Raw genomic sequence first — 14,309 nt, 5'->3', positions numbered from 1 at the left:
GGAATGTTACATGTTATTCACTGAGGTGACACATACACACACACATACGCACACACACAAGTTGCATATGAGCAATGAAGAGCTTTTTGTTGACAATGCATACAGCAAACATAAAAAAGAAACGTGACTCATAGTCACTGAGAAATGACAACAAATATATACATCCCTGAAATAAACAGCAAAATCAAACTAAATGGAAATAAACCATGACATTCTCTGTGCTAAGAATTATATGGGCATAGTGCTAAGGTTTCTATTCTTCACACCGTCATCAGTCTGTCTGGCTCATTTTACTGTACCAATCGTTCACACTCAAATTCCACAAATTTAAATTCATCATATCATTATCTCTCTCATGTTGTTTCTCACAGTCTCCCATACAAACATTTATTAATTCATTATTCTATGAGAATATAGAATTTCTCAATAAATCTGATGGCTTACAAATTTCAGTACAGTCGTGTCTGGCAAAAGATAATACTAAGGTGTTCATAGGTGTTTGATCATGGGCAGATACCTGCAGCTACATACATACTACTGTGATTTCTTTTAAAAGAGCAATGTCCTTCGGGAGCTTGGTTCAATAGTCGAGAGGTTTTTTTTCCTATATTCACAACCAATTCATATGTACAGCACAAATATTAATCTGCGGTCACAGCTCCGACAGTGTTTTTAGCTTTTTCCTTCACAGCCCCGCCGCAGTAACCACACAGTGGAATCGTTTGACATCAATTACAAACCATCTTTACAATCAAAGGCTTGGGTAAGACAAGGTAAAACATCACGTTGTGTTTAAAACTCGTAGTCCTTTTCGGCCATGTCGATCGCCCAGGCAAACTTCTCTCTCTGGGTTTTGTTGTAGATCTTCTCGATGCCAACGTCCCATTTCTTGCACCTTGATGGGAGGGGAAAGAGAGTAGTTAGGGGCTAAAAATGACTGAGCTCACCCACTGGTCACATCTGGGAAATTCCATGCAGGCTAGACGGTGAGTCAGATGTCAGTAGAAAATCTAAAAACTATTCAGCCGTACTGTTGTAATGTTGTAGGGATTTGATTAGTGATCATTGTTTGTTAACTGCTTTTTATATTGAACTGGGGGAAGAGTACATCATGTATTGTAACTGTGATTCAGTCTCATGACAAGGTCTTGGTATTACAGTAACCTCTATCACAATTTACATTTAGACCTGTCACTGCGGGAAAGGCACAGGTCAAGTTTATTTCATTAACAATGGTTCACCTCTGTCAGAGTGTCCCAGTAGTAATACGGCATGATGCTGAGCCTGTTTGCATAATACCAGAGCCTCAAATTAGCTCACCTAAATGGAATGCACTCCCTATAAAGATTATTGATTACAACTGTGCTCTTCCTGTTATGACACGCCAAAATGTCTGCAGTGAGGAAGGTCTATTGTGTTTCTCAGTTCTGGATAGAACAGAGCATTGTTAATATTATTAGTAAAAATCTGTGCTTTTTCTTTTGTAAGTCAAAATGTCTGCAGTGGAAGAGCCTTGTAGTGGGAAGTCTGAACCTGGCTGAGCAGAGTGCATAAACTACAGCTTTATTCTAGTATTTTGCATAAAAAAACAAAAACAAAACATGAGTCCCATGTGATAAGGTACATTTTCGTTCTGGTTTTGGTTTGAATACTAGATTACAGTCAGGGTAACACATAATAAGTACATATTATTAAGCATTAGTTAAGCATTAATAAATACTGAATTCTTCATTTATAACGCATGACTACTCATGTAGTCATGCGTTATAAATGATGACTATGTAGTTTATAAATACAGTTAGTGCTTATCAATGATGAGTAAAACATTTTTAACTGTGTTTACAAACTACATACTAATGAGTATATTCATGTGTTATAAATGATTAATTCAGTATTTAATGCTTAACTAATGCTAATAGTATGTACTATAAAGTGTTATCTACAGTCAGGAATGAAGTAGAAAATTGATTAAAGAAGTTTACAACAAGACGCCAATTCCTGTTCAGATTGGATTGATAAAAAATAGTTTATATTTTAAAATATAAATAAATATAATCTCATTAGTAGACACTACATGGCAGAAATGAGATACACTAATCATAAGCCACCATAGCAGCTAGTTATAAGCTAACAAACTAAATGGAAAAATAGACAACAGGCAAAAGTTGTAGCTGTTTTGATTTTCATCAATTTGATGGTTTTTTGCCGCATGACAGAAACATACATCAGTGCCGCAATCAAGCCGACTCAACTCAGTGTATTCATCTCTGCTACACATATTCACAAACATCCAACATACAGTGTAGACCAGGTTCCCATGCACCACCCTATTAGGGGGGACCCCGTCCCTTACGCCTTACAACCAGGCAAAAACATGGAGCATTCCTGTATCCATTGTGCTTGAGGAGGAGGCTCTCCATAAATAGCTGTGGGGCATGGGTTAGGGAGGGCGGACCACCGTTCTCCGTCTCTGAGGCCTGGCCCTCCATTCAGCCACAGACAGCTCCTCATTGACTTCCCACATGGAGGAAGGAGTGCTGTTTGGGGACGCTCCCTGGCTTTTAGAAACAAACCCCATTGTTCCTCGCACTCACACGCTTTTCTTCCTCTTATTTTCCTTCTGCAGCCGTTAGCTTTTTTGCTTCTGCTGCTCCTTTTCCTACAATGCAAGAGCATTTCCTGCCTTTCTGTCACCAAGGTAGATATGTACCCCCCACACGCCCACCCACTCAGAGAAAGCTGGCCTATTAAACAGTAGGTGGTTTGCTCGTTTAATGTCACCGTTTTTTTTTTTTTAACTGTAATGACATCTGTAATCAAATTAAAGCTGGTGGTTAATAAACAAAAGTTTAAAAAAAAAACATCTGCTGGATCATAAACGTACCATGCAACAGAGATTCGTGGATCCAAGTAGTTGAGCTTGGAGGTGCCCAGAGCAATCTGCTTGTTCTCCTCCCTGTCTGTGGCCTGCATCTGGAGCTTCATCAGCTGCTCCTCTATCCTCTGGACTGCTTTACGCTTCACCTCCACAGTCCTAAGAGAAGGCAAAGGCAGACAGAGAAAGGATGGATACAGATAAGAATAGACTGAATAACTGTTGACACGAATATCATAAACTTGATGTTTTAAAAGAGACATACATGAAACCTGTGGTCTTACATCCCCACTGGGGTGTAGAAGTAAGAAACAGATAAATCCCTGACAGTCTCTGCCAGTGGTTAGCAGTGTTAAGGCGTTCTTACTTTTTGCTCTTGTCATCATGGGAAGCCTTGTGATCAGCCTTGGCAGCCTTCAGCTGCTTCCTGGCTACAGACAGTTGATTCTGTTTCTCGTCAATCTGCAAACACAACAAACACACGCAGAGTGAAGAGGAGAATCTTTGCCCTGTAGACAGGGCATATCTTTGTCAGCAAAACTTCCTTAAAGGCGTCAATGCTTGTGGTAGGACAGCAAGACTGAACAAAGGGGGTGCAAGGTGTGTTTACCTTAGTCTGTAGGTTTTGCATGGACTTCTCAAATGTTTTGGGTGGAGCTCTCTGGTGGTTACAGAGGATGGCTACTGCCCGGTTGGCTCGATTGTATGACAGGATCTTTGCTGGGAAGCTGTCATCAGCTGGACACCAAACAATAACACAAGTTAGGAGGAGTTTAAAATGATTGAGATTTGAAATTGCTGACCAATTCTTGTATTATGTGGTGTTCGTGTATTTAAAGGCACAATAGGTTTTCATGTATATTTGCACATTGAGAGTCTATTCAGAAGAGGTTGATTGATGCACCCACTATTGGAGCCTAGCTTCTGCATTTTTATAAATTGTCCTATAATCAGAGTCCTCCAACCTGTAGACTCCACTATTCTTTAATAAATAAATGGACCTATTGTTTTATCAATTGAAATAAAATCGTATAAATAATGATTGTACATTTAGAGCGATGTCTTTTTTTCCGAGCACTATCAGTCGATTAAGCAGCTATCATCTTTTTTCTGTGCTAAATCATTGTTATTCTACCAGCCTTTACAAATCCACTACTGGTGGACCACTGCTACACAGTGACCTGTTCTTCATATACAGTATTGATACAAAATCTTCCAAATTGTAGTTGACTGTGAAGGCCCTCTGTAGTTCCCAGTATTGATTCACTTTGGCCCCTGCACCTCTTCCCTATGATACTCTGAACTAAGCTAACATTCCTAGTTTGCACTTAATTTATTTCATTTGTGCTGGAGCTGGAGCACACCAAGTCTTATTTAGATGCTGTTCTGCTTTATTATTTGTCCCTGTCAGGTATGTTTTGTTGTACACGAGTTTATGTTCCATGTTGAATATTTTATTAGGAGGCCCTTTGTACTGCTCTCCTGTGGGAGAGGAGCTGGAGCAGGCAGGTTTATTTGCATGAAGGTTCTGCTTTATTATCTGTCCTCATCAGAATAAGCAGACTTTAAACTCCAAAGAGATTCTGGTGTCACGGCGTCTTCATTGCTAACAAATGCAAAACAGAAGCCACTGGTTACATGTTACACATATTAAATGTTCATTTCCTGAACATTTAATGACCAAATATTCTCCCCCAGTCTTCTACTGACATTGAAGGGTGGTACTTCAAAAGACAATGTACAACATCATGCACCACACAATCAATTTTTGCTCATGGGAAGAACTTTTTCCAGAGTGAAAGGGGCAAATTGAGTCAAATCTTATCACCATTTTTAGTCATAAAAAAACAAACCTCACTATTTCTTTTATCACCTTTTATATTTCAGTTTTTGTTGTGCTCCACATTTGTAGTAAATTAATGATTACTGCAAATACCTGTGATTAGAAACTACACGGTTGTTATTAAAGTGAGCTGCTTTTAATTGCAAGTGTCCGAGGCTGCTGTCACTTACGGCAGGTAAGTTCCTTGAGCTGCTGCTGCAGGGTGATGGAGGCATTGTAGGTACGAAAGACCTTGGCCGTCAGTCCATCCATGAGCTCTTGTAGGTGTTTATTCAGAATGGAAGTCTGCAGGACACACAGAGAGATGGTGTGAAACACAGAGGAAAGACAACAGAGTTTGGAAAAGCTGAAGACCAAAGAGCAACAGAAATGATGACGATTATTTTCCAAAGTGTTTTTCCATTATGGTGATACTGCATAATCTCAAACTGCATTTATTTAGAACATAAGAAAGAATGAAAAGGTCAGTAAAACAAACAAACACCCAGACGGTCCTCCGCTGTTAACAGTTGACCACCTATACAAATTAGGGTGTATCAACAATAATGATACAAACTATAAGTGTTTAAAAGCAGAGAAGAAAAATGCATTATCAATAGGGGGGCCTCCATAGCTGTTAGGATATCCTTTCTAACGGAGGGCTTGATAACATCTGTCTATCCGTTGAGTGCTACTTGGTCTTGGAATTTTTTCTCCATAACAGTAAAATGCATTTTTAGCATTAGGCAAACTGAGGTTTATGAAAGCATGTTCAGTTTAACTATACTGCATTTATGCCTTCCTGGATATATGGAGATAACGAACCAGTGAGAGTAAAATTCATTTGCAATAATGTGTTCAATTCTAATCATTAGGATTATTGATTGACATGATTCACTTAGAGGCGGATGTTTATGTGTGCTTCTTACATTCAGTCTGTCAAAGAGGTCATCCTCTGGCTGCTTGTTCTCCAGAAACAACTGAAGATTTTTGAACACCTGTTAAAAAATCAAAAATACATTTACTGAGCGTAAAACCCATAGGTAAAACCACTAACATTCAACACTTCAGTTCCCTGCGTTTGCGTCGTATCACATTTCCACCACATGGGGGTGCTATATTATTTCTATTCATCATGACAATTGCAGGTTGTGGATTTTTTGTATACACTATGCATAGAGGAAGTGTGGCAAACACAGTGGATAGTGCAAATCTGTGTTAAGGACTTTCTCAAGCGCACATATCTGGTGTGTGCATGTGTGTGTGTCTGTGTGTATATGTGTGTGCCTGTGTGCGAGTACCCTCCTGAAATGGCAGGAAACAGACCAGGCGGAAAGGTTTTAGTGCCTGATCACCTGTCTGTGCAAACATCCTATTCAGCTCAGCAGCTTCTTATCTCATTAACACTAAATCCACATAAATGTCAAATGCACACCCAGCACCACCCTCATAAAAGCAGGAATCACACTTTAGTGTATCTGCTGCAAGTCTAACCTCCCCTCCTCTCTCCCACCACTCTGCCGATTTCTACCGTCTTACCCTCTTCTCCACAGGGATCTTGTTGTAGTAGCGGATGGAGTCCTTTCCCAAGAAGTCAAACTCCACCACATACTCCTGGTCGTCCATTTTGGGGTACAGTTTGATATGCTCCACCCGGAGCGAGCAACAGCCGACTGTGTCCGCTGTCTCGCCTTCCTCTTTTTCATTACCCGCCCTCAGTGCCAGCTACAAGAGAAACACCATACATTAGAGTAATTATCAAGCTATAAGGTTTCTACGTTCTGTAACAGGGGTCACCAACTATATTTGTCGAAGGGCCAGAATTTTTCCTGACAGACCCCTCGGAGGCTGGACATTCAAATAAAATGAAATTAAATTCACATTTTGGCCTAATAATTTAGTTTTTGATATTTATTGGTTAGATATTTTAATTTTCTTATAAAACTGAAGGCATTTTTAGCCTTTGTCAGTCAGGCTCCCATCACTTACACCACAGTCAGCCACCAGGAGTGATATAGATAGTTTGACTTTTTATTTGTGGGTGTCATGCTTATCACTGGCTTCAGCGGGAGGTTATGGACAAAACAATGAAAATAATCAGCTTCATCAGAGGAAATTCAAGTAGCAGCACCGACTGTTCCACACATTTATTGTGAAATCTCAAGCTACTGATGATGACCTGTTTTCGATAAAGTTATTTCAATCTCTGTTGTTTTTTTCAGTTGCTTAATTAATCAGCGGAGACCACAAAGTATTTTCTTTTTGATCCTCACAATTTCGAAATTCAGTCCTGGGCCGGATTCGGTCCCCGGGCCCCCAGTTGATGATCACTGCTCTATAAGCATAGTCAACTACCAGTGGGATGACGGAAGCTCTTTACTGTTCACTGAGATAAAAAAAAAACTACCTGGTCTGTAAAATTTAAACATGTCACATCACCTTAATCTAATGGTAGATTTCTCCACCCACTGCTTTTTTCAGACACAGCAAATAGTCAAAATATTGGTGGTTGTAAATTAATTGCAGCTTCACTGTACTCTTCTCACCTTGTCAATGAAATACAGTGCCACAGCTCTCTGCCTGATCCTCATCTCTTTGGATTTCCAGTCGTCTCTATACTGGTTTCGGAGGCGATCAACACACTTCTTCAACCGTCGGGCAGTCTCATATTTCTGCCAGTCCTTCTCCCCCTGTATAAACATATACAAATAACAGCTTGTTCTTTTGTTTTTTTTTGCTATCAATCTATGTGTTAGGTTAAAAGCAAAACTGAGATTGGAGATTCTGTCTTGACTCCACAGCTACCTTGATCCTGGAGCTGGGATTCAACATGATGTACTTGATGGAGCCCTGGATGTTCTCAGTCCAAGAAGCCAACCAGGTCACCTTGTTATCGTGGCGAACCTCCTTCCATTTTGTCCCCTGGGGAGGTTTGGGGTGCTTGGAGTCCCTTACATTAAAGGAGGCAGATTTTAATAGATGAGAAATGTGTCAACAGCATTTCCCCCCTTTGTTTAGCACAGCATTTTCCGCAACTTAGAGCATTTCTGTGTGTGTGTGTGTTGTTGATGCTGCGTTTCTACCTCTGTGTTGATAATGCTGCATTCCTCATTGGAACCATAAGCTACAGTTATCGCAGACCATTAACCCAGCTGTGATTAATTTTATATTTCAAACACTACAGCTATGTGACAATGGAGTACGGAGAAATGCTACTGTAAAACAAACCCCACTGTGACCAGTATGTGGGGGTTAACATGTCCTCTCTGACTAGTGTTATTGTTTGCACACACACCACAGGGACAGGAAAACCACCTTTGACACAGTGCCGGCGTGCGTGCCAGTGATACATCTGATCTGCCATAGTGTATATGCCACACGCAGCACGTACGGTCTTTTGCCATCCCCAACAAATTAGCCTTTCCATAAATGCTCTTGTGCACACATACTGCCCTGAAGACACGAGATAAAAAACAAAAACTATTCCCTCTATAAATACATCCAGCAATTACAACACAACAGTTAGAAGACGCAAGAAAAGATAAGTGGACAGAAAAGAAAAAGACGCTTAACAGGGAGATAATGGTGAAAACAGAGCTTCCACAAGCATCCACTTCATATACACCATTCACAAGCACACATATTCACACCTTGCCCTTGACATTCACAGACCTGCCCCACAGTGTTGTTTTATTTTACGGTACCTTACCTATGATGGTTTTACAGATTCTAACCTTTAAGTAATATCAGCATCTGCTTCTTCAAAGATTTTGTGTATGGACATTCCAATCAAATAATCATCAGTCATAGCAGTGAAGCTGGCGATAATGGTGGTCACGAGATTACCCACTTGCTACAGTTGATAATGATATCTTGAGGTCTGATGCGGCGTTTCAGCATGCCCATCTTCGGATGGTCGCCCCGTCCTCGGAAGAGTCCCGGTGGCTCAATGCGGAAGTTTCCGATCCTCTCCTTGTGGTTGTCCATGATGCAGAAACCGTACTCCTGGAGGAGCCTCTCATTTTCCTCTTTGATTTTCTGACAAAGTGTATAAAAATATGAAAGAACAGTGAGAGACCTGATGGTGCTTTCAGGGCTGGGAGAGTGTGCATGAATGCAGGTGTACCTGCTTCTCCTCTTTTGACATCTGTTTCCTGGCTTCCGATTGGGCCTTGAAGTACTCACTCATCTCACTGAATTTGCACTTGTTCAAGTCAGTGATCTTTGACTTCTCCTCTGATGTCATTTCCTAAAATACAAGAGAAGATATGTGAAGTATGCCTAATTTGAATGCTTGGCTTTGACAGCATCTGTGCACCATGGCTCGTGTGCTTAAACTGACACACTCCTCACCTTCCTCCAGTCCTTGAAGAAGTTCTTCCTAAAGATGTCCTTAGTGGTGTACTCATGATCCAACATCTTAGCAAAAAATGTTGCTACTTCCTCAGCAGGAGGACTAAGTTTCATAGACTTACCTACAAATACAGATACACAACATTATACTGCAGTTTACCAAATACAATTTAAAAAAAATACATTACAACTTGTTCACACAGACAGACTTACCATCGTAAAAAAATCTGACTTTGTCAGGCAAGGGTTCATACGGAGGAGCAAACACCGGACCCTTGTGTTCAAGGAAGCGCCACTTGGAGCCATCAGTGGATCTTTCCTCCTCCCACCTAAACAACAGAATATAAACCAGTGAGAGGACAGAAAAATATGGCATCCACTTCTCAGTAGCTGTTTATAACTATTCTTGGTGTGTAATTTCCTGAGGAAAAGAACAATTTGACCTCGCACTGATCTTACCATTTCCACTTCTCCTCTTCTTCCTTTTTGCCTTTCTTTCCTTCTGTTACCTTTTTGTCTTTTGTCTTCTTTTTGGGCTTGATGTCCTAAAAAACAAGTGGAGAGAACAGAATAAATCTGGAGAACATAAAAGAGCTAATGACCCAGCCTGAAGAATATGACAACATATTCATCAAAGTAATGTACAAAAACAAAATGAACCTCATCCTCCTCATCTTCTTCGTACTCGTGTTTCCTCTTCTTTGCCTTTTTGTCATGTTCTGTCTTTACTTTTTTGGGCTTGTATTCATATCTGTAAAAAGCAATTTAATAATCAGAATGTATCTCATGACACAGAACTATAGACAACTAATTATTAAATGTAACTATGGTCATTCGGATTATTTTGGATGATACCCACTCTTCATCATCGTACTCTCGTTTGGTGGACTTGTGGTGTGGAGAGGGGTAGAAGCCGTTGTCTTCTTCAGGCTCGCTCTTTATGGCTGCTGGGTTGGTGTCTCTAAGTCACACATTGAGGATATTGAATTGCATATTAGTGAAGCAATATCCCGTTCATCATAACTAAGCAACAGCTCGGCCTGCAGTTAATTTTTCACAAAATGATTTATGACTCGCGCTGCTTTATAATTACTTTCATTTCACATCAGACACAACACAGTGATGCTGTTTACCTTACATATCCATTTTCCTTCTCCTTTTTAGGCTTGTCTGCCTGGGATGATTTGATCTGTGAGAGACAAGGAAAAATATATTACATTTTCCCATCTGTGGATAATTAAAAATACAATTCAACAATGCTTTAACTATAACTTATGGTTAGAGTTAATGGAAGGATGGAATAACCATCTGTACACTTATTAGTTTTATGTTGTGTTTTCCCATGAGTGCAATTTCTGGAAGACATTGGGATACATCAATAAACTCAAGAGTTACATCAAAACCACAAAATAATTATTATCATGAGGGAAACCAAGCTTTTATGTTAATGTAAAAAAAATATTTATACTACAATGATGACAAAACATAGCTGATATTTTTACTTCAGGCCTCTACAGTCTTTCATGAAAGACGGAAGAGTATGAACAGACCTTCTCTTCTCTCCTCCTCTCTTTGTCCTTGTCTTTCTCTTTGTGTTTTTCCCTGTGCTTGTCTGAGCTGCCGTCACTGTGCTTCAGCTTCTCTTTGTCTTTGTCTCTGTGTTTCTTCTCAGAGTGCTCCTTATGTTCACTGGAAACACAGAAGCCCAGAGGTCAGAGATCAAGTGCAAAAGGTCAGACGAGCTCTAGATACATGGACACAAAAGATGTCATCGACAAAGCGGCAACCACCAGCAATTTCAATTTAACTGTTTTGGACAAACAATGACAGCGCCATAGACAGCTGCCAACATGGATGGCCAAAGTCGTGACTCTGCTAATATACTGCAGGCCACAAGTATTTTAACCAGACAACAAGAAACCATAGCAAATGCTGGTTCAAATTACAAATGTGCTGCAGATGGCATTCATAAAAGCACATTTAAGCTGATTTAACATGACAGAAATCTAATAGTTTCAATTAAATAAGCAGTACCCTGGCTCTATGATTCTTTCATGTCTGCTGAAAAACATTGACTTAAAACTTGACTTTTTTGTCTGTATCAAAATGCACAAACTTTGTCAAAACCTCAAGAATACATACTGGGTAAAAATGAGGGACTGTCTGTGAGAAGTGCATGTTCACAGGTAAAACTGAAAAAAGATAATTTCAGGGCCTGTATTCAGGTCATAGTAGAGTAGTGTAGTAACATGTGTAAAAAAAAAAGAAAAAAAAAGAGGAAAAAATGTATACGGTATATCCTACCTGTTGCTGTGCTTCAGTTTCTCTCGCTCCTTGTCTTTCTTGTGATCTTTGTGTCTGTGTTCCTTGTCTTTGTGCTTGTCTTTATGTTTGTGAGAGTCTGTGACACAAAGGAGAAATCAACTTGTTGAGCAGCATAAAACTCAAGAAAGAATATTTTTGCCAATTGTGTACAGTAATCAGGCCTAAAGATTTAGACATGCTTTGCATTTATTTGAATAGTAAATGTTTTCACATAAACTAGCTGAGAAAAGAGTTAACTCCAGTCCATGCTGTTAGTTACACAGCCCTGTCTCTTGTTTTTTAGAAGCAGTGATGCATTTATCTGTCAGTTGCACATGTGTTATTTTTGTTAGTGTGCCTTATTTTTGTTTGAGGATTACATTTTAATGTAGGTGTCATTTTGTGATGGCTTACAGAACTACAGTAGCTCATTGAAAAAGTATTTGGTAAAACAACTCAATTCAAATGTAACAGAGGATGATCTCCTTTGCTTTAGTTGACTAAGTTTTTAGTATAATTTAGTTTTAGTAATTCCTTAGAAATCAGGCTGCCAAGTATTTTATTACCGTAGGTCATATTTAGGACGTTAAGGAATTACATTACCTACAGTAGATAAAAGGTTTCGTTTCTGTGGGGGGAAATGATTATAAATTATGATGAACTAGGCTATATAATTCTGTTTAAAGGGCTAGATTTGCACACAGGTTGCTATTTGACTAGGATATAATGTTATATTCTCTATTATTATAATGTTCTAATGTGCTCTAATAGTTACATTGACAACATTTGAGAAGCAAAACAATTTCTCAAATAAATATTTTTGCAGTAACAAATCCACACTGTTCAGACTAAGAATATATGAAGACCCCTCCTGAGGTAGACCTGGCTTGGCTTGATCATCACCTCGTGGCCCCCTGTTGTCATGGCAGTTTAATAACGGCGTTATGGCTATTATGACATGTTAGAATAACACACATCCCACCTATAAAACCTGCGGGGTGCTTTTCTTTCCATTAAATGTGGGGGCACATTAAACCTTCAAGGAAAAAAAGCGCTCTTAACTTTGTATTAGTAATGAGTACTCCTGTGTGGAGGCTATAATTTGTGCAAGAAAAAAAGGATGATCTGCTTCAGGCATATGCTTTTAATCATGTAGTAAGTGCAACTTTCTTTTCTGTGACTTAAAGTTTCAAACTCATATGTGAGGATTCCCTATTGGCGGTGCAGATAAATGTCTCTCGCACAGAAATGGAGGCAAGAGTGCAGCTGGTGGAGAGATAGGGCCGGGGAGAGGCGATAAGCTCCCAGCTCTCGCCTCCATATCACGGCAGACAGTTGGCTCACTGATCGGCGCCCTGACCGCTACATACTGAAAAAGAAAATGGCGCAGAGACTAAGTCCTCAGCCCCAATTCTGCCACTTTCGGCTCCAAAATTCACAGTAAATGCACGCACACATCACCGAAGTAAAGCATGCAAAATAAACACGATGCCAGGCCCTGTCGGAATAGCTAATCAGATTTAAAAAGTGAGGCTCGCAAGTGCACATTTCAGACCCTCTTTTTGAACAATAGCCGCAAGAGAGTGGAGGAGAAGGGACTTAGTCTCTGGGACGCCATTTCTGTCATTTTAACAACTAACACTAGACACATCATGATTTCGACTGGAAAACAGAGTCGGTGTGAATAGAAATGCTCATGAGAGGACCTACCGCTTCCTTTAGATCCCGAATTGACCTGGAAATTGTGAAAAAGGATTATTTTAATATTTCAATTTTGAAAATGCCGGTAGCTCGGGTTATTCAAGTTTCAAGTGGCATACAGAGGTAAACCCTGGAAATAGCGTTTAATTTACCGCAACAACATGCAAATACTCCACACACTTGCAAAGTTTTCAGGTAAATGACAAAGAGAGGAGCGTTAACTTGTAACGTGTCTTAACCATTATTTCATATCAAGACGATTAATACTTGTCAATTATGTCAGTTGTTGCCGAAGGAATTCAAACTAACTGGACAGGAGAGAAAAAAGGTGAATTATTGAGGTAAAGCTACCTGGGAGCCTCCGTGTCCGTGGTCTCCGCTCATGGTCGAGTTGTATTTGTTTGTAAAGCAGGTGAAGTTATCACAGTGGACAGCTGTTGAGGATGCGAGGCTCGGGGAAACCTCACTGACACACTGGAATGGAGTCCCAATGTTGACTCACTGCGCATGCGCACACCAACCTGAGCACAGGAGATACTCACTGTCTGCATGCTTGGTATACAAATATTATTAGCTACTACACAGCACCAGTATGGAGATGTTCATATCTCACTTGCTATTTGCATTTCATTATTACACCCGTAGCTTACACGTGTTTCTGCTGTGGGTGTAACATGGATGTGTAACACAAAGACTGGGCCCTGTGCCCCCCCCCCCCCCCCAGTCCCATCAATTCCCATGCTATGCAACTGTAGTGGTAGTAATTGGCTTATAGTGCCAGATTTAAAACGTACACATTACTCTAATTACATTTTATTTCACATGTGGTTCATGGAAGTCTTTATGAGAAATAGGTACACACCATAAATCACCTCACAACCCCTCAGTCTGTATTCTTCTTATGACTATGTACTGTAGCTACATATAACATTAACATGCTGCTTATACACTGTTTCAGTATGGCCCATCTGTCATATACATGACAGGTGAGACAGAGTAGAATCCTGTATATCAGCCAGAAGCATCAAACCTAGATTTGTACTTGTTATTGAGTATTTTTCATTGCTATATGGGTGTTTAATTTATGAATGAAGGTATCACTACATCCCCCAGCCTGAGTGAGATGTCCTAGAGCTCTCTGACTCTAAAAGAAATGTGAATATTCCATCCACACAGGTTCTCTTGTCTCCTTGTTATTTCCAAATAATTTCTTGATATAAAGAAAAAAACACACACACAAAAAAAAACATGTAG

At 39.9% G+C, this 14,309-nt stretch overlaps 2 protein-coding genes across 2 annotated transcripts in view; one reads left to right on the top strand and one right to left on the bottom strand.

The window, feature by feature from the left end:
* Window positions 1-454: 454 nt before the first annotated feature.
* Window positions 455-13,439, bottom strand: top1b (DNA topoisomerase Ib; the record flags this gene model as incomplete). Its single annotated transcript, XM_083974996.1, has 21 exons — window positions 455-895; window positions 2,885-3,034; window positions 3,243-3,337; window positions 3,486-3,613; window positions 4,889-5,003; window positions 5,627-5,695; window positions 6,237-6,422; window positions 7,244-7,387; window positions 7,503-7,647; window positions 8,548-8,735; window positions 8,824-8,946; window positions 9,051-9,172; window positions 9,264-9,379; window positions 9,510-9,589; window positions 9,711-9,801; window positions 9,910-10,011; window positions 10,184-10,239; window positions 10,601-10,739; window positions 11,355-11,451; window positions 13,065-13,089; window positions 13,407-13,439. The coding sequence occupies 21 exons, from the start codon at window positions 13,437-13,439 to the stop codon at window positions 793-795; spliced, it is 2,307 nt and encodes a 768-aa protein (XP_083831122.1). The 3' UTR covers window positions 455-792.
* The window catches only part of LOC310988112 (protein NLRC3-like), a gene marked incomplete at its 3' end in the record, with an annotated part of 78,864 nt that continues 75,759 nt past the window's right edge, over window positions 11,205-14,309 (top strand). The window contains exon 1 of the mRNA XM_083974626.1: window positions 11,205-11,215. The remainder of the gene's footprint in view (window positions 11,216-14,309) is intronic.

Source organism: Trachurus trachurus (assembly GCF_905171665.1).
Source record: "Trachurus trachurus genome assembly, chromosome: 7".
NCBI lineage: Eukaryota > Metazoa > Chordata > Actinopteri > Carangiformes > Carangidae > Trachurus > Trachurus trachurus.
The sequence above is the reverse complement of the archived record's forward strand: the minus strand, read 5'-3'. Positions and strand labels throughout refer to the sequence as shown.